Here is a 20708-nt window from a genome sequence, read left to right on the forward strand (position 1 = left end):
ATATCTTGCTTTTAACTTTAAAAGTGGCTTTGTTCTATTGCATATCTGTGTCTATCTGTATGTCTTTTACATTATTTTGCGATGAGCTTAGCTTGGATCGAAAATTTTCAGTGTGACATTTCTATGACAAGGGAAAAGGAAGGTACTTAAGTGAGAAAAGGTGTGAAAATGTAAAAGGAATGGTCAGAAAACCATGGTAATTGGTGGCTATTTACTGATAAAATTGTGGAGTAAGTAATTGATATGGTTATCTACTATTTTCATATGTTAAATTGTGCTTAGAACCTCTAAATAACGGTTATTTTATATGATTTCTATGTGATGGTCAGCCTGGTTACTTGTTTAGTCACCATGTACGAGTGTGCATATATGTTTCATAAATCATATGTACATAATAAACACATGCCTGTTTTAATTTATATAAAAGTGTATTGAGTGCTGCATGTTAATTTATCGGCAACAGTTACAGTTTATATTGTAGTGAACTAGTGAACATCCTCAGGCCTTTGCAAAAGTGCAGTTCAAGTTAAACTGTGTTTGCCTTACGACAACGGAATAAAAGAGAGTATGTCTCCACCTACAGAGGAGAAAAGGGAAGGCATTCCTAGAAAAGTTGAGACAGTGGAAGAGATTCTTATCAAATGTGAATGTTGGGTCAAGAAGGATAATGAAGAGAGATTAGCTGAAATTTTATCGATAAACTCACGTAGATCGCCTCCTAAGTTTTATGTCCATTACGTTGATTTCAATAAACGTTTAGATGAATGGATCACTACGGACAGAATTAATTTGGAGAAAGATGTTATCTTTGCGAGACCTAAGGAGATCGAAGAGGAACAAACTCCAAAGAAGAAGCTGAAGAAACGTAAGAAACAATCAGGAGCTGGTCAAGAGACAACTTCTGCTGTCGCATCAGATGATGAGAAGATAAAATCAGAGACTCCAGAGAGTACCGGTGTGATGGATTTAGACAATTTAAATGTGCAAGGTCTTCGTGATGAAGAGATAACGAGAGAGGAAGAGATAAAAAAATTGAGAACTTCTGGGTCAATGACGCAAAATCCACATGAAGTTGCAAGAGTCAGGAACTTAAGCAAAGTTATCATGGGTATGTATGAAATTGAACCATGGTATTTTTCTCCCTATCCGATTGAATTGACAGACTTAGACACTATATATATCGATGACTTTACTCTAGAATATTTTGGATCAAAAAAACAGTACGAAAGAAACAGAAAGAAATCAACACTTAGACATCCACCAGGAAATGAAATTTATAGAGACGATTTTGTGTCATTTTTTGAAATTGATGGAAAGAAACAAAGGACGTGGTGCAGAAATTTATGTTTGCTTTCAAAATTATTCTTGGATCATAAAACATTATACTATGATGTCGATCCATTTTTATTTTATTGTATGACACGAAAGGATGAATTGGGCCATCATTTGGTCGGATACTTTTCAAAGGAAAAGGAATCTGCTGAAGGTTATAATTTAGCATGTATTCTAACTCTACCACAATACCAGAGAATGGGTTATGGTAAATTATTAATTCAATTTTCATATGAATTATCAAAGATCGAGGGTAAAGTCGGTTCTCCAGAAAAACCACTATCTGATTTGGGTCTGTTGTCTTACAGAGCATATTGGGCTGAAGTGTTAATAAATACTTTAGTTGAGCATAGTAATGAAATAACAATCGATGAAATCAGTTCTATAACTTCAATGACTACTACAGATATACTGCATACGGCCAAAACTTTGAATATTTTAAGGTATTATAAAGGTCAACATATTATATTTTTAAGTCAAGAGGTTCTAGATAAATATAATCAAATGAAGGAAAAGAAGAGGAGATCTATTAATCCCCAATACTTAAATTGGGTTCCACCTGTATTTACAGCGGCACAATTAAGATTTGCATGGTAAGTTTTTACCTCATATGACAATAGGATATGTATGTATTATATTAGAGATCGTGACTGCCTAGTCCACACGACTTTAAATAATAATGTAACACTAAATAGATAAAACATTATTTTTTATGTCTATATGCTGATGAAAAACCCTCTATTGTAAAAAGTTTTTTTGTCATATATTGAAAATCAATCAAATGGTAAAGGTTTATTCTTATTCATTGCATTAATTTGAGAAGCTGCAATTGCACTCGGTACTTTGATACCACAACAATCACCATACGTTGAATGTGCATGACCTTCAGCTAAGCATTCATCTTCTTCGCCCCCATCATGAATATGCTCTCTTGGAGGTGAAACATTCTCAGGACAAATTAAAAACATATCATTGAAATAAAAATGTTGCATGATAGGCAATTTCTTTATTACTTCAGCCTCATACATTTTAAACATACCTTCTGCAACTTTCGACCATTTTTTGACACCACTGATATCATCTAACATTGGTGAGTGCCACCTTAACGTTGTGGTCGTCTTTACTGAATTAATAAATTCAATGCAACCGAAGTATAAATATTTATCAGCAAACATTTCAATTAGATCATCGTTATGAATGGATGATGGTTTCAAATGTTTATGTGTAGATAATTGATAGGCACCGAATAAAAATGGTAAGAAGTGGTAGTCATCCAGCCCCCAGACACCATGAGACCCTGCAGGTTCCAACCAATATTGCAATTCCAGAACTCTCATTAATTTTAAATACTGAATAAACACCTTCAGCACTAGATTTGTTGCATCTCTTTCCAAATCAAATATTTTAAAACTAGTTAATCCATAAATAAAACACATAAAATTTAATTCATGACCAGAACCATAATCGATTCTTTGCTTATTGCCCCATGACTCGTCGACGTAAACGTATAATTGCTCTATTTGAGAATCCGTTAATGAAGGAAAGCATTCCTTCAATAAGGTTTTTGATTGAGAAGTTAAATCATCGTAAAAGTCCCTAAATTCTACCTTACCAAACCTAGAACTATGTGCATCTTTGACCACTGGATGTTTAAAAAGAATTGACTGCACTTTATGTAGTAACTTCATCATGGACTCCACAGGCTGGCTTATAGGTAATGTGTAATCTGTATTTTCCTTTCCTTCCACAGATTTTGCTAATTGTTTCAAGAAGTTGAGAAGATCAGCTTGGGTTTGGGACCTGTCCCATATTTCCATATCTGCGTTAGTAAGCAACCTTTTCTGAGGAAGCATAGTGTATGTGATAATGTAAGGTAAACTACAGTGTACTGGTATGCAATGCCGGTATCTTTATGGACATAGTACAAGAGTAAATGGGAAACACATATATTCACAAAACTACATTCATTTACATAAACCTTTACACGATTTATTGTATTTTTATATATTTAAAGGAAGAATATTCCTTAAGACGTTCGGATAACGCTGTAACTGGAATTATGATGTTATAATAGTTCAATATGCATTTTAATTATATATATACTATACATTTTCTCAAACTATTAATGGAGAAGTAACTTTAATCAGCAAGATTCAACTCTACATTTTTGAAGCCATATTTATCCTTGTTGTCGTAATATATTTTTTTCAGTTCTTCGACGTATAAGTCGTGATAATAATCAACCATTTCATTTGAGGGGTCAGTTGTGAATTCTTTAATTATAATTGGTTTCCCAACTACAATATTCATTGGTGTTCTAAACGGTAGTAAACCAAAGTCATAATTAAAAACACCTCTTGCATAGAAGAAAGGGATTGTAAAACTGAACGTTTCTTTTATCCACAGTTGTATATTTCTTAAGAATGAGCCATCTTTTGTTTGTATTATTTTGTATGAATTTGTTTCTCCAAAACTGAATACTGGAACCAAATGAGTATTTCCTGAAGTTATTGCCAATTTGACAAAACCTTTCCTCTTCTTAATTACCAAATCAACTTTATTAACCTGGCACAGCAGTGACTCCATCGCCCCTCCAATTACTATACAAATTGATTGGTCATTTCCCAGCACTTTCAATGCATTTTTCCTTGATACAGATGTGATCCCCAGGGCCATTAGGTAGTCTCTATAAATTGGGATGTGGAATTGGGTCACCAATGTCATCAACGATATAGGGATCCCTGGGAATAAGCTTGAGTAGTTACAACCTTCAGTAGCAAAAGCACCGAATGCACCTAAAGCACCAATTCCGTGAGGATGATAACCAAATATATATTTTGGTCCTACCCTTTCACCATTCTCATTGAAGGTAGGCTCCAAATCGACCGTCTTATGCAAAGAAATTGGGAAATAATTACAATAGTATTTCCAAAGCAACAAACTCCTGAAAAATGGAGAATACCTCTTAACAACATTACCATCAGCAGGTGATCTGTCGAACATGTAGTACACCATATATGGAATAATTACAATCCAAAACCTTGGGAAAGCAATGAGTAACAGAAATAAAACGGAAAACATCCCCATTGAAGTGATGTGCCAGGCACATGCTAGCGTTTGCAACCTTCTCTGTAATGGAGTGTTGATATCACAATGCAGCGTATTAATAATCGGTACATCTGTCTTAACAACACTGCTCCTCAGACGCAAACTTATATTATCATGCTTCATCATACCTGTGTATGAGTATGTGAGTGTGTACCTAGTATAATGGCTTGTTGCAGTGTGAGATATAGTTTTGCAACAAAGACACAAAGGATATATTTATATATAACTGATATACATAGTAGTGAAAAAGGAAATTACAGAAAAAAGTCATTGTACTAAGTCCACGAGCGGTTAAGAAACTGCACCTGATGACTATTGGATCTTATATACGAGAATGAGAACCCATTTAGAATCTGCTTGACGCCAGGGATACGCCATGGCATTTCTGCTCTTGTCGGTGGAACGGATCACTTTTGATGTCATGCCACTATCACTATGTTGGCGCCCTGGGATAGTCTGCACCCGGACACCCCACTAGGCCCTGTCAAAGTGAATATTAACAATAACTAAGTGAATATTGAGCTTGCCAAGTGTAGACCAACTCTCTGATGCGAATGGACAAGGGCAGTGCCTCTGGCACTGCCCTTGTCCATTCGCATCTTGACGTTACTATCAACATAACCGCCACCGATCGTGTCTACCATTGCCTCGACAATCCTAACCGTCACCCACACACTTGCACCAAGACATCACCATCTACATATCCCAAGCTCTCAAATCCTTTCTTCTATATCTCATCCAAACCCATCCAACCCATCAAGTAGCTGGATGAAGTTTTGAGGCGGTAAGTGATTTGCAAGCCTTTTTGAGAGTGTCCCCCCTGTCTCAAGCCAGACGGTGTTTGGAAACAAAAAAATAAATTTATATATAAAGGGGGGGTGGGGGGATTTATGGAATAGGAAGGTTCTTTATTACAGATGTCGTTTTATTTTATTTGATTTGTAGTTTTTTATTTGATGTATTAGAAAGAGTTCAAGTCAAAAAGTCTTAGGTTATAATATTTTGCGTTTCGGTAACGATACCATCTTTCGTGAGTATTTTGAGGATCTATCTTTTTTGTCTGTATTTATTATAACTACAATCTATCGTTTTCATTAATATGTTGCTACAACTATCTCAGTTATTGCCATTGGCTTTGTTACTGCTTGGCGCATCTGATGTTGTGGAAGGGAAGAAGTTTACCTCTAAGATTTACAAGAGGGATATCAACAATGAGCAACTCAAGGATTTCACTTTCAAGGAGCAGATCCAACAGTTGGGGATGAAATATTTGCGTAACTTTGAAAAGTTCAACCCAGAGGTTCAATTCCAAGCAAACCATCCTTTTGGACAAAATGTATTCTCTACTAATCCGTTGAATGAAGGGGGTTCTCACAATGTGCCATTATCAAACTATTTGAACGCTCAGTACTACACTGACATTTCTCTTGGTACTCCAAAACAGAATTTTAAAGTCATTCTGGACACAGGTTCTTCCAATTTGTGGGTCCCATCAAAGGACTGTACTTCTTTGGCTTGTTACTTGCATTCCAAGTATGATCATGACGAATCGACTACTTATGAAAAGAATGGCACTAAATTCACTATTCAGTACGGTTCTGGCTCTATGGACGGCTACATTTCAAGAGATACTTTGATCATTGGTGATGATCTAGTCATTCCAGAACAAGATTTTGCTGAAGCCACTAGTGAACCAGGCTTGGCTTTTGCATTTGGTAAATTCGACGGTATTTTAGGTCTAGCTTACGACACCATTGCTGTCAATAAAGTTGTTCCACCGTTTTACAACGCAATTAAGCAAGGCATTTTAGATGAAAATAAGTTTGCCTTCTATTTAGGAGATACAAACAAAGACAACAAGAGCGGTGGTGAAGCTACTTTTGGTGGTTACGACAAATCAAAATTTACAGGTGATATCACCTGGTTACCAGTCAGACGTAAGGCCTACTGGGAAGTCAAATTCGATTCTATTGCTTTAGGTGATGAAGTTGCCTCTCTAGATGGCTACGGTGCTGCGATCGACACTGGTACTTCTTTAATCACTTTACCATCTGGTTTAGCCGAAGTCATCAACACTCAAATTGGTGCTAAGAAGTCATGGTCTGGTCAATACACTATTGACTGTGATACAAGAGACGCTCTACCAGACATGACCTTCAACTTCAACGGTTATAACTTCACCGTTTCTCCATACGACTACACTCTAGAGATGTCCGGCTCCTGTATTTCCGCTATCACCCCAATGGACTTCCCAGAACCAGTCGGCCCACTAGCTATCATTGGTGACGCTTTCTTAAGAAAGTACTACTCCATCTACGATCTAGATAACAACGCCGTCGGTCTAGCCAAGTCTATTTAAGAACCAGTTTACCATTTGACAAAGTGTCCTAGAGACCCTACAACGTTCGTTTCCTATTGCTCCTCTGCTGGAATCAATAAAAGGGGATGCCCTCTACTACTTGAAGGGTGGAAAAAATATTCTTTACAATAACAAATAATAATAAAAATAAACATATACATATACATATACATATACATATACATGCAGTGTAGGATCTGTATACTTTCAACAAATTATAACTAAATAGAACCATGCAATGCCTTATCCAGATGTCTCTATATGTCTCTATATGTCTTTATATGCGTTAATATGCCATTTTGTTATGTGTGGTCGGGTAGTTGCAAGCAAGTTTCTAATTACTTCCTAAAGCGGAAATTTGATAACACTGAAACACATCGATTTGAAGTCTTTACTACACTGCTACAACATAAAGATCAATCACTAATATATAAATATATGCATGTATACGTGTACGTATGTAATATTAGTGGGCAATCGTGTCCTGAATGCAAGTGTCTTCTTCGTACTAAGATAATTCATCAACACAATTCTACACAAATCAACCACACAGCGCATGTTTCCTCCACAATCGCCTTCATTAAGGTCAGTTGGATCATTCAACAATTTGAAGAAAGGCAACAGGTTCGGCACTACTTCAACCACTACAACGAGATCGAGCTCTCCTATAAGATCCGTCTCGTCTCATTCCGATGGGCAATACCATCACAGTATAAAGAGTCGTATTATTAGAAATAATCCAAACAGTAATCAGCAAACACATGAAGCCTATACCGGTAAGATAATAGTAGCTATTAGACCTAAACCAATATCCAACAACGAGAAGAAAGTGTGGAATATAGTCGATAATAAAAGAATAGCACATGATGATGTTGGCGAGTTCAGATTAGATCGGATCTTCGATTGTGACGTTTCCAATTTGGAAATATATTCAGAGCTATGTAAGCCATTAATCGATAAATTGGCAATGGGGTATAACGCGACTCTCTTTGCGTACGGTATGACTGGTTCAGGGAAAACGTTTACTATGAGCGGGACTCAAGAGGATACTGGGTTGATTCCATTATCGATATCACATTTATTCAATACCATTAATGAAGAAAATCTACTGGGGAAAAAAAAGTATGAAATGTTGGTATCGTATATGGAAATTTATAATGAGAAATTGTATGATCTGTTAGATACAAATGTGGAAGGAGTTAATTTTGGCTACAGTAGTAATTTACAGACTCCGCCGAGGTTTGGTAATAGTTTCAACAGTGCACAAGATTTGAGGATACGGGATGATGCACAATATGGTATTAAAGTGGTCGGTTTATCGGAGCACAGGTGTTCTTCAAAGGACGACTTAATGAAATGGGTTAGAATTGGTGATAAGAATAAAAAGATTAGTGAAACAGAATATAACTCAAGGAGTTCCAGATCACATTCGATTCTGCTGGTGAGATTAATTGCAACTGATTTGGAAACTGGAATTGTGACGACAAGTACACTTTCGCTGTGTGATTTGGCTGGCTCCGAAAAAGCAACAAGTCAACAAGAAAGACGAAAGGAAGGTGCATTTATAAATAAGTCATTGCTTGCATTGGGTACTGTCATTGCAAAGCTAAGTTCAGAATCTAATCAGCATAGAAATGCAGATAATGTTAACCACCAAGAAACCTCTAATCCAAATAACAGCCATATTCCTTATCGTGATTCTAAGCTGACACGTATTTTACAACCGGCATTAAGTGGAAATAGTATTATAACCACTATATGCACTGTCGATATCCGATCGGATGCTTCTTCAGAAACATTGAATACCCTAAGATTTGCTTCTAGAGCTAAAAATGTATCACTTCATGTAACTAAAAAGCAAAATGTCAGTAAGGATGAAGAAAAAGATAAACTAATATTTACTTTGATACAACAGTTGGAAGAACAAAAAAAATTAATAGATGATATGAATGTCAATAAAATGAGCGGTAATGTCTTAAATTTTGAAAAACATGCGGTACCTTTTGCAAATGAGATGGTAGCAAATGCAAATAGTGGCCCCAATAATAATATAGACACATCAAGAACTGAAAAAAGTAATATCGTGGATCCCAGTTATGCCCTGTTAGAAAGTGAGAATAAAGTATTGAAGTTCAAATTAGAACATTGTGAAAACTTGTTAGATAAAGATATTGTAGAGTTACAAGATCGTCAAATGATTAACATTGTTGAAATGTTACCAGATGGTGTAGGTACTCTGTTAGAAATGAAATTCCAAGGTCTTGAATCGCAGATCAGGCAATATAAATTATACACAGCAAACTTAGAAAAGAGACTAGCTTCGAATAAAAATGATGAGAATAGGCACAACAGTGGTTCCAATATGGTTATTCCAATCAATAGCGCACAGGGGAGCCGTATTGCTTCAAATAACAGCGATATATCCATGGCTGATAATTGTTCTGAAGAAGACCCATACGACATAATTAGGCATAAGGAAGAGGAGATAAAAGAGCTTAAGAAAGGGTTAGAACGCAAGGACAAAATGATTGAAGCCCTGCAAAGTGCCAGAAGGTTGAGACACCGGGCACTAAAACCACTAGCTGAAGCAAATTTACTCTACGAAAATGAGCAAGAGAATAGAGGATTTAATAATTTAGAAAGATAGAATAGGTTCAAAACAATTCATAGAACTAAGTAAGAAGTTGTAAATTTATAATAATTTATAACGTTGTACTAATATATTAATATTCCATATATGTATATCATTTTAAATGCAATATGTTAATGAGTGATTAAATGCCTGTACTTTTTTGCTTTTTGACAATATCTTATCGTTATCTATCCATCTATATCATAGTTAAGATCATATGTCTGAGCTTTACCTTTGTCATTTGTCGGTTCTTCATTGGTTTCAGTATTGTGACTTGTAGATGCTTTATTGAAGTTGTCCCTTTCACCACCATCTTCGGTTTCATAGTTAATCAATGCATCACCCCAAATGCAAAACAATCCTTTTGAGAATCCATTTTGTAAAACATGGATAATTTTACATTTTTTGGTCACTCCAAACACCTTCCTTGTTGCCATTGCTATCTGACTTAATTGTGAGTTCTTCGGAAGAAACAATATAATATTTTCACTCACTGAACGGAAACCTTCTAGTAATTCAGTCAACCCTACTGGCAACAAAGAGTTTTCTAAATCGTACTCTTTTGATTTCAAATATAGTGGACCACCCCAAGGAGGAGAACCGAATATACAATCTATTCCTAGTTGTTGGATCTTCCCCTTTTTCACCATCTGAGTCCATGAACCATATTTCAACCAAATCCTATCCGCTAGGCCGTAACTTTGTGCATTCCGATAAGTGCAATACAAATGGTCTATTGAAAAATCGACACCGTAAACTTTAGGAAAGAGCTTAGCAAACTGTATAGTGTTCCCACCACCACCACAAAAGACATCCAAAACTTTTGTTGCAGCTGGCAAGCACGCCCTGACGTACTTGGCAATGAATTTAGCAATCAACTCTGGAGTCACGCTAAACCACAGTTCGTGCGTCATATATATCGGTAGGCTATCTATCTTCGAGAACAACTTGTCCCTGTGATTCCAATACTTCTTCATGGCCTTCTCCTGCAGGGGCGCACTCGTGTCAATCTTGAAGCAGTCATCCTTGTACAATTTCTTAAGCAGCTGGTACTGTGTCTTATACTTTCTTTTCTTGATATGCAAGAAGTGAGAAGCATCAATCTTCTTTCCTCGAGGTCTCAGTCTCTTCTCACCCATATTGCTTCACAATAGTTGTTGTGATGGCACACACTACCCACTCTATTCCCTCTTACATCTTCCCAAGACCTGTCCTCTCATCTCAGCTCATCTCATCTCTTTATATATGTTTGAAAAGAATTTCACAAAATTCCAGTTATAGCCCTTTAGCGTATTTATTAAGTATGACACCGTCATTCCCCCTCCATAACACTCAGAATACGCCGTAGGAAACAGATAAAAACTGAGGAAAATTCCAAAAGCATCGAAATATCCGCGAATCGGTATAAAAGGAAATGGTATTTTGAGTATTTTCATTAAATAATAAGTCTCTTTCTGTAACGTTCCTATATATATATATAGAAGGTTACAGCTGATAGCATTATCTAGAGTTATTGGTATAACACAAGGTACCAAGTGAGATTTTGCTTTGTGTCTTTTCAAAATATAGTGTTAAGGACACGCAAGGAAACTGGTAATTCCAAATTCAAGGATCGTGGTGGCGATTGAGAGAACACTTGACAGAAACATGTTTAAAGTTATTGGTAAAGGTAAGGTTGGACAGATAGGCCTGTCCCAGGTAAGGTTTCAGTCGTCTATTACATTTTTAACTAACCAGAATTTACTTAATAAAAATACACGGAATAATAACAATAATGCCACTAACACCAACGCTGGTGCTAGTGGTAGTAGTAAAACTGCTACAGGAACTGGTATAAGTAAGACCGGTGTGGCAACTAAAGGATTACAGATGAGTGGTGGTCTGAGCGGTAAAAGTCTGGCGGACAAAAAGGTACTAGACTATTCATGGTTACCAAAGGTTCCACAGACGTCATCTATTACACATCGTGAAATAACAACGAACTCGTTGTATTCGGGTTATAGACCTCTCTTCATTGACAATAAAAAAGGTACACTATTGGGTGATGTTAATTCCACGGCGCAAGACGCAAACAGCTCGATATATGAATTTGCAATGAAATTAAATGAATTGAGCGAGCCATCACCTTGGATGATGTCTGCTACGGGTCTAGAAAGTTATAGCGAGTGGGACTACGTTCCTTCTAAAGTTATAAAGAAATTAAAACCTTACGATTTAAGCATCAAAGAAAATGATACTCTTAATAACATAGGCGCTGAAAATCAACTAGCAAGGACACAGAAAAATGTAAATAAAAAAAATTGAATTCAGCACAAATCAAAGAAGACGTTAATAAGTCAACATTAGACTTGCTGCTTAAAAAACATATAAAATCATGAATAGATCGAAAGGTAGAAGGAAGCCGATTGTGAAACTACTTCAGCTGGTAAGTGGTTACAAGAAGAAGCAACAATGATCATGAAGCAGGAAGCAAAACTACGCTCTAATGTTGTTTTTTGCATAATAAAGCTTATATATGTGTTTGTTTATGTATGTACCTATTGACATATTGTAGTAATGTCGCATTTTTAAATATTCATTTTAGTAAATTTATGGTATAATTTTAATGATTAGTTCGAAATAGATGAATTGAAAGCAAAGCCTAAAAATATGATTCCAAGCTGGTTCGACCCTCCTGTAGTTGAAAATATTAACTAGTGACTTCATCAATTACTCCAATAGTGCTTTTAAACATTTCTCCTCTATACGAGAAATGTAATAACAATTATTTTGGTTGTCTTCAAAACTTTAATTTCTAATTAAACCAATTTTTCAAACAACAGTGGCTTGGCAAGTTTTGCCTCAGGCATTCCCACTTTCTCATCCAAATATCGAGTCATTTGCTTTGTTAAATTTAGCGCTAGAAGTATTTAATTGAAGGTTACACCAGTACAAGGTCATTCGTATTACTCGCAGACCCTTTCTTAAAACAGGCCATTGACTATGACAAAATAACAGATCTCTGTTAAATCTTCGCACGCCGCCCGCTCAGAATGTTCAAGAATTTTTACGAAATGGTTTTCGAGAGAAAGTAGACATTTCTGCTTTAAATTGTTACCCAAAACCAGATTTTTTAATGGACAACAAGTTGTGCATAATGTCCAGATTTCATCCATTAAAGACATTAACTTCATTCGTATACGAATTCATAAATTGTGGACATTTCAGACATTAGAACACCAATTGAGTTAATAATGTCGAGAAAATTTATTTCTTGGAACCCATTTCGATCTCATGGACATTATCAATTGGTTTCGGTGGCTCAGGAAAGCAATATCCTCAAGCTTATTTGTCTCAATTCTTTGTTTTAGAATGTAGGAGTTTGTATCTCCTTTTAATGATTACATAAATGTACATGTACATATTTACACAGTTGCATACACACTTATATGCGTATATGCATGAAAATTTGGATTTATATATAAATATGAGAGTGTATTTGGTGATCACGCAAGGAGTTCCATATTCTTTTGTCTAGAAACTCTATTTATTTACACCTCATTCTTTAGCATACAACCACCACCGAGACGGCGTTATGACTTCGGTTACTGTTGATGGAGCATGTGTAATGCGGTGCTTAATCAAAGGAAATGAAGATGCTCTGCGTACAAACACATTAGCAATTCAAAATATTCTAGATATTCAGTTTTTAAAACAACATTTAGATGATATTTCCATATTGAAGTTATTATTAAATAATACAAATAATACAAAATTTCAACTCATATTACAACAATCAACGTTAGTTGAAGATATACTTACTCAAATATTTGATTTTACCATTAGAATATCCAAAGAAAAATTATGCTATCCACACTTAATATATAATAGAATGGTCATAGAAAAATCTGATTTTGGTTATGTTAATGAATCAACAATGCCAATTCAAAAGGAATTAGAGGTCGCCTATTTATCCTCAATGTGTTTAGTGGAAGCTTCTGAGAACAATCCATACATATGCATCGCTATATGTAAGTTCATTAATGATTCTGAGGTTTTACTAGCTGGCATTAAAGATTTGATAAATACCAAGCTTGCTATCAAATTCAATATAATATTTTATGATAACCAACCGCGAACATGGATTTTAAAGTTTTTAAAAAGATTATTAACTTTAACATTAAATAAACAACAATCTAAACACATCCCTACAGATGCAATAACTGAGTTTTTAAAGAGATTTGAATATATATTAGTTAAAGAATTCGATCATGCAATAAATAACTACTATAATGACATTTCATATTCGATTCTAGTATTCAAAACAATTGTTCTGGCTCATTCATCAACTTTATACAATTTTGATTTCAACGCTTGCAATTTAATAAAATTGAGTAACTTATTAAGAATCTTATCAAATACTATTAATGATGAAAGTAATTGCCTAGAAATCGAGTCAGATACAGAGGAAGAAAATTTAGATATTATTTTTTTCTTTGAGGCATTATCTATAATATCTGAACTTTTGTCAGACAAATCGTTCATATCAAATCTACTAATCTCCAAAGGCCATGATGAATTTATTAGTATCTTTAGAACAATGCAATACGATTTATTAATTTCGATTTCTAATTTAGAGGAAAAGGAGGTCACAAGTAAGATAACCATAATAAGAAAGATGTTACCATTAATCAAAAATATATCAGGACATGAAAGCTATGATGCGGATAAAGACGTTGGAATGTGTCTATTGAACTTATCGAAAAACATAAAAAACCCATATACATTGACATCATATTTCATCATACTCTCTTCAATTTTACAATTACCAAGTTCAAAAGCAACTGAAAATATACATAATATCGAGTTATTCGAATATCTTAGAATGACAATAAATTTCCGAGACAATATCCAATTAGAATATTTCAATACGTTTACCCAGCTGTATCTTTCACGAGACACTATCAATTGAAATGAAACATTATCAATGTATGCCTCCAGATCAATAGGTCTAATGAATGATACCGATGAGTTGACGGAATTTCGTACTCTATACAGTAAATCAATCGGAACTTATACTAATGAAAACTCTCACGACTTTACATGCAAGCAAAAGGAAACATAGAAGCCTAACATATAACAGTCATACCTCATATATTCCCAATCATTCTAATTCAATTAAACATGACAAATAGTACCTAAAGCATATACTTATATACCGAATAGTGTAATACTCAATGCATTTATTAAGAAGCTTTAATGACAGATGAGCTTTATAATGGGCTGTGTCGTTTCGTTTAAAGGTCAACTTTTCTTTGCAGACAGGGTAACACAATATTTTCTTAAAAGATTGAAATTCCTTCCTTTAGCATACATCACACAATAAGGGAATCCCAACATTGTAATATCCTAATTAGAACTATAACGGTTTATTATTTTGTTGTTACAATGAATAATATCAGAAGCGAAGCTGGGTCTACGATAGAATAAATCGTCAATATTTCATGACGTTTGTCAAAAACTGTCAACAGGAGTTATTGACAGTCGCTACATTTAACTGAATTAGTTTTTATTTGCTGAGGATTTATCTCATTGACACTTATAACTAAACCGAGGTGCGATTGAATTTTGACCTCAAGAGCTTTGTAGAATTGATAGATAATATGATAATACGAAAGGGAGACGAAGACGAGGATACTTGCCAGTTGCTGGGACCTGTGTCGATCGGGATTCAGGTGATAATGGGAGCTTGGATTGTTATGTCGTTATTAATGAAGAGGAACTACGAGCATCCCAAGAGAAAGTTGATCGTATGGACATACGACGTTAGTAAACAGCTAATTGGTTCGTTGCTAGTTCATTTTTTGAACTTGTTTATCAGTGTTGTCCAGGAACATAAGGCAAATCTAACGTTCAGCTTAAACATAGGGGACAACGGTTCAGGAGATGAAGACGACCAATGCGATTACTATTTTTTAAATTTGCTGTTAGATACGACCATTGGTATCCCTATATTCTGGGTTGCATTCACTTGCATTGAGAAGCTTTTTTCGTATTATAATTTCAAGAACATCGAAAGTGGGAACTACTTCACAACGGAGGGGGCTGCGGTTGGCAAAACATCAGAGAAACCATCCTTCGTTGCATTTTTGAAACAACTGAATATTTTCACCAGTGGACTAATAGTAATGAAACTCGTCATATTCTTGGTGTTGTACTATTTTGAAGAGTTTGCATATTGGTTAGCCAATATGCTACTGGGCTGGTCTGACCCGTGGCCGAATTTCCAAATTTTCCTGGTGATGTTCATCAGCCCCATCGCGTTAAACTTATTTCAGTACTATTGCGTCGACAACATCATTAAGTTGCACTCTGACCATCTAACACAACAAAACGCACACAATTTCGAGCCCATCACTGCCGTGGAGGACAACGCTGCCACAGACTATATCAACAGCATTTCCTGCCAAAACAGCATGATGCCTGGGCAATCGCCGGCGTACGATAACGACTCCAGTAACAAGAACTCCAAGTACGGTTCCATATGAGAGACAACAAAGCACTGCCTGCCCATCAAGAGAGAGCGGCAGCGAGGGCGATATCAGCAACACCCGGGCAAACAGATTGCACCATCGCCAGCTCCTGCACGTTGGCACTCGCACCATCCCGCTGGCCATGTAAATAATCACATCACTCTTCCAAAGCCTGCCGCCCATGGACGGGTGCTCTTCTCTTCTTGGCAAGCAGAGTTCGAACCGTCCTGAACTGGGCTCCTCTGTCAAGCCTCAGCATACAGAACACGAAAACGTCGTGTGTGGGTGTGCGAGTGTGTCTTCGAAGGCAGCTGCGGGACGCGGCCCAAATACACCGCAAGCAGAACATTGTTCTGCGGCTCTGTCTCTGTGTCACGTCTAGGCACCGTGAGAAACGGCGCAGCGAGCTGGGCACTTTTTTGCGACGAACGCGTTACCGGAGGCCAGGCCGCAGTGGGGGCCTTCACACATTTCGCGTGTGCCGACCGCATTAGGAAATTGCGGTGCTGCGGGAAATCACTGGCGCCCTGCGTCTCTGCGCGCCATTGGCTGGTCCGCTGCCACATTCTCCGTTCTTCGATATTCGTTTCTTTTTGTTCTTTTTCGCGTTTCGAAACATTTCGCGTGTGCATGTTGACGCCTTGCTAAGTGTTGTTTACCAAAGACACCGTCAATGTTAACAGTTTCGAGATCTCTGTGTATGTTTTGAAACATCACCAATCGACCAAGGTGCCATCGGCGCTCAATGTAACGGGAGTTTGAGCTGCAGATAAGAGAGAAACTACTGCTGAACGTGCATGGAAGTTCATGGAAATCGGGAAATGCCACTACAGCAGAGGTCGTCTATTGGTGTGAACACTGAAAAGATCTCAAGAGCTTTATGAAGACTTTTTGTTGGGACCGGGAGGTCTGACGTTATATATATACACACACATATAAAGATATATAAATATATCAGACCTTTCATTCCATCCTATCTCTTCCTTTCACGTTTCCGTTTCTTGTGTTCACACTGTGTTATTTTCTTTTGTTGCTTCTGAAAGGGCTAAGGTCAATTTGATACATATCCATATTACTACTATCTTCAATTATAAGTTAATATTTTTAACCGTCTGAGCCACACTTTATTTCCAAATAATCAAAAGGTCTCGTCCATTCATTTTTTCAAAAAATATCATCCGAATCATTTTTTATAATTGAAACTTTAAAACAACCATACCCACCGAAGAACTCATCACAATGCAATTCCAAATTCTTCACTCGTTATTTTTGTTAGTCGCTTTAACTTCCGCTAAGGGTTTATACTCTAATTCCACCGTCGACGCTGTCGCCGAAGCTGCCGATCTGGCTGTTTCGGAGGAGTACTCTGCTACCACCACCACCTTATCTCCTTCCTTCTCTGTGGTTCCAAGTGTCGTTGTCAGCACCTATTCCGACTTGACCACCACCGTTCAAATCACCAACACAATTTACAACACTGTGTACTACACCATCAATGCTATCTCTTCTTCGTTATCCAATGCTGCTGGCTCCGCCGCCAGCACTACCAGTTATGGCGGAGGATACACTTCCACGACCGTTACCTCCACCATGAAGGTCACTGTCACTCTGGATGCTGTCGAAGTCGCTAACTTGAACAAAGAATTGAACGCTATTGAAAACGGTTATTTATCAAGTTACGCTGCCAGCAACGTCTACTACTCCAACGCCACTACCACTGCTGACGCATGTGCTCCAGTCACCGAATATGTCACCATCACCGCTGACCCAATCACCAACTTCGTCACTGTCACTCCAGAACCAGTCACCGAATACGTGACTCTGACCGCTTCTGGATTCAATTCTACTAGTGTCAACGGTACTGCCAGTGTCAACGGTACTTTGTACTAGGTAACACAGATGAAACAAAGCTGCTAATCACCTTTGGTTGTTAATCGTGATGTTATTTTATTTCAATTTTTTTTACCGTACATAGTACTTCTGAACTCAAAGTATGATTGTTTCATACTGACAATTATTTCAACAATAGCTAGTATATAAGGGCTATCTAGGATGCCCTGAGTTTCAATATGGACATTTCGCTAAGTATACAACTGTTCTTTAAAAATACACATAAATGTATTCTTACATATACTCTAGATAGTTATATATATATGTTTACACATTTATTTGTTTTTATTTAATCTGTAATATTATAAAAATCATCACTAACCTTTTATATTGTCTCACATCGATTATACCCGCCGATGTTTACACAATCTAAAAATTGATAAAGTTGATTTAAGTTTAACACTTTCTTGTATATAAAACTACTTGTTGTTAATAGAGAGCGTAAGGATAAGCGACTACTCAACTTTGGAAGAGGCGTAGATCAGGCAGATTATGTATCAGGATGAGCTGTGTCATGCATAAATTGGACCCCACAGTCTCAACGAAGCTGAGAGCACAGCAGCATATCACATCCGTACCTTCAGTGGTGAGAGAGTTGCTCCATAATTCAGCTGATGCAAAAGCTACACAAATAAAGATTGTAGTTGATTTTAAGAAATCAATGGTCTATGTGCAAGATAATGGTAATGGTATACAACCTGATAATTTAGAAACTGTAGGAAAGTTAAATTATACTTCAAATATCACAACATTAAATGATATAAAGGAAAACGATAAGTACGGTTTTAGAGGGGAGGCTCTTTACCACATTGCATCTGTTTCTCATGTGAAAGTTATATCAAAGTCAAAGGATTATAATTCGACTTGGATCAAATCGTTAAATGATAATACTTGTGGGATTTATTCAGGCGAAGGTGGTGGACATTTTAGTATACATGATTCTGGTACAATAATTTTAATTGAAGATCTATTTTATAACGTGCCTGTCAGACAAACAATGTTATCAAAATATTCAGAGCCCAGTTTAATTTTGCAAATCAAAAATGATATCTTTCAAGTTTCGATAGCAAACCCAATGATCGATATTATCGTGTATGATGTCACCGGTTCAACGGAAGAATTAACTTATAAAGATACAAAGAGTAGTTACGTCTTGATCGACATGAAACCATCTTTATGTAAAAACAGAAAACTAAACACTTCACAAATATTTTTCAATAGCTACATGAATATTTACGATTCATCATTTTCAAAGTCAAATATCAAACAAATCAATATCAAGTTTCGTGATTATGTTCTGGAAGGGATAATTTCTAGAAGTGGCACCTCATACAAAAATAGAAAATTCATATACATTAATGGAAGGCGCTATATAAACAACGTATTTCTACGTAGTATTGATAATATATTTCAATCTGTAGGATTTGGATCGAACAATGATGATAATGTGTTTTTGAACAGTTCCAAGAGAAAACAGTATTCTAAATATCCAATTATAATATTAAATGTCAAATGCAAGTTAGAACTAAGTGATTATATTCAAGACCCAACCAAACAGTTCATCAATCTTTCAAAGAAAGATATCATCGAACCTTTAATATATGAAGCAATTAATACATTTTTAATTAGACAGGGATACACACCATCCAATGTAAAAACAATCAGCGACATGTCATCGGAAAAGCTGGGGGATATTTCACCACGTAAATCCAATCAAAGTTTATCTTTAGCTGCCCCGGAATATGGTGACATCTCTTTAAACATTATATTCAATTCAAAAGTCACAACTAACAAAATTACCAAAACAGAACTACGAGGTAGATATAAGGTATCCCAAACAATGCATAAATCAACTCAACATTTCATCAACATAAGAAATATTTTACAGAAAAGAAATCAAATCGACAGTCTTCAAGACAGTTCTTATTTTAGCAATATTAACAAGAAAGAAAACAAAATACATTTGGCAAGTAATAAAATTGAACCTGGCTTCAACCTCCAACAATATGTAACCTCACTGAATCAGAAATTTCAATTGGATAAATTGCATTTAGATGACTTACAAGTAATTAATCAAATTGATAACAAATTTATTTTAACCATCCTTCCGGACATGAATGTTAGGACCAATTACAGTTTAATTATCCTTGATCAACATGCATGTGATGAAAGAATAAAATTAGAACAATATTTGAACGAATATATTAAAGGAGTAATTAATAAAGATATCGACCTGGAGGTCACAAAAAATATCAATATTAATATATCGAAAAATGATGCATCACTTTGCAATTATTTCAAAAACGAGTTTGAGTGTTGGGGGATTATATTTGAAATAGATGACGCATATCCCAACTCACCACTGCTTAAAATATTAAAGTTGCCGAAAGATTTAATTACAAATAAATATTGTGATCTAGATTATCTCAGAACTGCATTACTTGCACACACACATGACCTGCAAAAATCTGTCAAGTCTAAAATCCGGCCCAAATTATCTCATAATAAATTTGTAGATTGGTATTTATATCTTAACTACGTTCCTGATTTTGTCTTAGATCTTTTCAATACGAAAGCATGTAGATCTGCGATTATGTTTGGTGATCCTTTGAGTAAAAATGAATGTTCTGTAGTAGTTAAGTTATTATCAAATTGCCACTTCCCATTCAAATGTGCTCACGGCAGACCGTCAATTTTTCCACTTATTCAATGTAAACTTGATGAAGAGTCCTTCAACATATCATTAAAAACTTCACTCTGGAATGAAGATTATAAAATTACTTAAATTGCATACATATATAGAGAATGACCTTAATTCAAGGAAATACAGCTAATTTTAGAACATTTAAAATATGCAAAACTGTGTTATTAAAAT

The 20708-nt window shown here is 35.9% G+C and overlaps 11 protein-coding genes across 11 annotated transcripts; 8 read left to right on the forward strand and 3 right to left on the reverse strand.

Annotated features, from left to right (window-relative positions):
• Window positions 1-567: 567 nt before the first annotated feature.
• ESA1 (NuA4 histone acetyltransferase complex catalytic subunit ESA1) lies at window positions 568-1929 on the forward strand (the record flags this gene model as incomplete). Its single annotated transcript, XM_003685150.1, has 1 exon — window positions 568-1929. One exon carries the CDS (start codon window positions 568-570, stop codon window positions 1927-1929), a length of 1362 nt encoding a protein of 453 aa, XP_003685198.1.
• Window positions 1930-2105: 176 nt separating this feature from the next.
• On the reverse strand, window positions 2106-3185 carry RRD2 (peptidylprolyl isomerase RRD2; the record flags this gene model as incomplete). Its single annotated transcript, XM_003685151.1, has 1 exon — window positions 2106-3185. The coding sequence occupies one exon, from the start codon at window positions 3183-3185 to the stop codon at window positions 2106-2108; it is 1080 nt and encodes a 359-aa protein (XP_003685199.1).
• Window positions 3186-3471: 286 nt separating this feature from the next.
• DGA1 (diacylglycerol O-acyltransferase) lies at window positions 3472-4566 on the reverse strand (the record flags this gene model as incomplete). Its single annotated transcript, XM_003685152.1, has 1 exon — window positions 3472-4566. One exon carries the CDS (start codon window positions 4564-4566, stop codon window positions 3472-3474), a length of 1095 nt encoding a protein of 364 aa, XP_003685200.1.
• A 973-nt stretch (window positions 4567-5539) lies between these two features.
• PEP4 (proteinase A) lies at window positions 5540-6799 on the forward strand (the record flags this gene model as incomplete). Its single annotated transcript, XM_003685153.1, has 1 exon — window positions 5540-6799. The coding sequence occupies one exon, from the start codon at window positions 5540-5542 to the stop codon at window positions 6797-6799; it is 1260 nt and encodes a 419-aa protein (XP_003685201.1).
• Window positions 6800-7355: 556 nt separating this feature from the next.
• On the forward strand, window positions 7356-9446 carry KIP2 (Kip2p; the record flags this gene model as incomplete). The annotated part of the gene is made up of 1 exon (XM_003685154.1): window positions 7356-9446. The coding sequence occupies one exon, from the start codon at window positions 7356-7358 to the stop codon at window positions 9444-9446; it is 2091 nt and encodes a 696-aa protein (XP_003685202.1).
• A 173-nt stretch (window positions 9447-9619) lies between these two features.
• On the reverse strand, window positions 9620-10570 carry TGS1 (RNA methyltransferase; the record flags this gene model as incomplete). Its single annotated transcript, XM_003685155.1, has 1 exon — window positions 9620-10570. The coding sequence occupies one exon, from the start codon at window positions 10568-10570 to the stop codon at window positions 9620-9622; it is 951 nt and encodes a 316-aa protein (XP_003685203.1).
• Window positions 10571-11078: 508 nt separating this feature from the next.
• On the forward strand, window positions 11079-11735 carry TPHA0D01290 (uncharacterized protein; the record flags this gene model as incomplete). The annotated part of the gene is made up of 1 exon (XM_003685156.1): window positions 11079-11735. The coding sequence occupies one exon, from the start codon at window positions 11079-11081 to the stop codon at window positions 11733-11735; it is 657 nt and encodes a 218-aa protein (XP_003685204.1).
• Window positions 11736-13005: 1270 nt separating this feature from the next.
• On the forward strand, window positions 13006-14382 carry TPHA0D01300 (uncharacterized protein; the record flags this gene model as incomplete). The annotated part of the gene is made up of 1 exon (XM_003685157.1): window positions 13006-14382. The coding sequence occupies one exon, from the start codon at window positions 13006-13008 to the stop codon at window positions 14380-14382; it is 1377 nt and encodes a 458-aa protein (XP_003685205.1).
• A 691-nt stretch (window positions 14383-15073) lies between these two features.
• Window positions 15074-15958, forward strand: TPHA0D01310 (uncharacterized protein; the record flags this gene model as incomplete). Its single annotated transcript, XM_003685158.1, has 1 exon — window positions 15074-15958. The coding sequence occupies one exon, from the start codon at window positions 15074-15076 to the stop codon at window positions 15956-15958; it is 885 nt and encodes a 294-aa protein (XP_003685206.1).
• Window positions 15959-17182: 1224 nt separating this feature from the next.
• SVS1 (Svs1p) lies at window positions 17183-17833 on the forward strand (the record flags this gene model as incomplete). The annotated part of the gene is made up of 1 exon (XM_003685159.1): window positions 17183-17833. One exon carries the CDS (start codon window positions 17183-17185, stop codon window positions 17831-17833), a length of 651 nt encoding a protein of 216 aa, XP_003685207.1.
• Window positions 17834-18335: 502 nt separating this feature from the next.
• Window positions 18336-20618, forward strand: MLH3 (mismatch repair protein MLH3; the record flags this gene model as incomplete). The annotated part of the gene is made up of 1 exon (XM_003685160.1): window positions 18336-20618. One exon carries the CDS (start codon window positions 18336-18338, stop codon window positions 20616-20618), a length of 2283 nt encoding a protein of 760 aa, XP_003685208.1.
• Between the last annotated feature and the right edge of the window lie 90 nt (window positions 20619-20708).

Source organism: Tetrapisispora phaffii, chromosome 4 (assembly GCF_000236905.1).
Source record: "Tetrapisispora phaffii CBS 4417 chromosome 4, complete genome".
In the NCBI taxonomy this organism is placed as follows: Eukaryota; Fungi; Ascomycota; class Saccharomycetes; order Saccharomycetales; family Saccharomycetaceae; genus Tetrapisispora; species Tetrapisispora phaffii.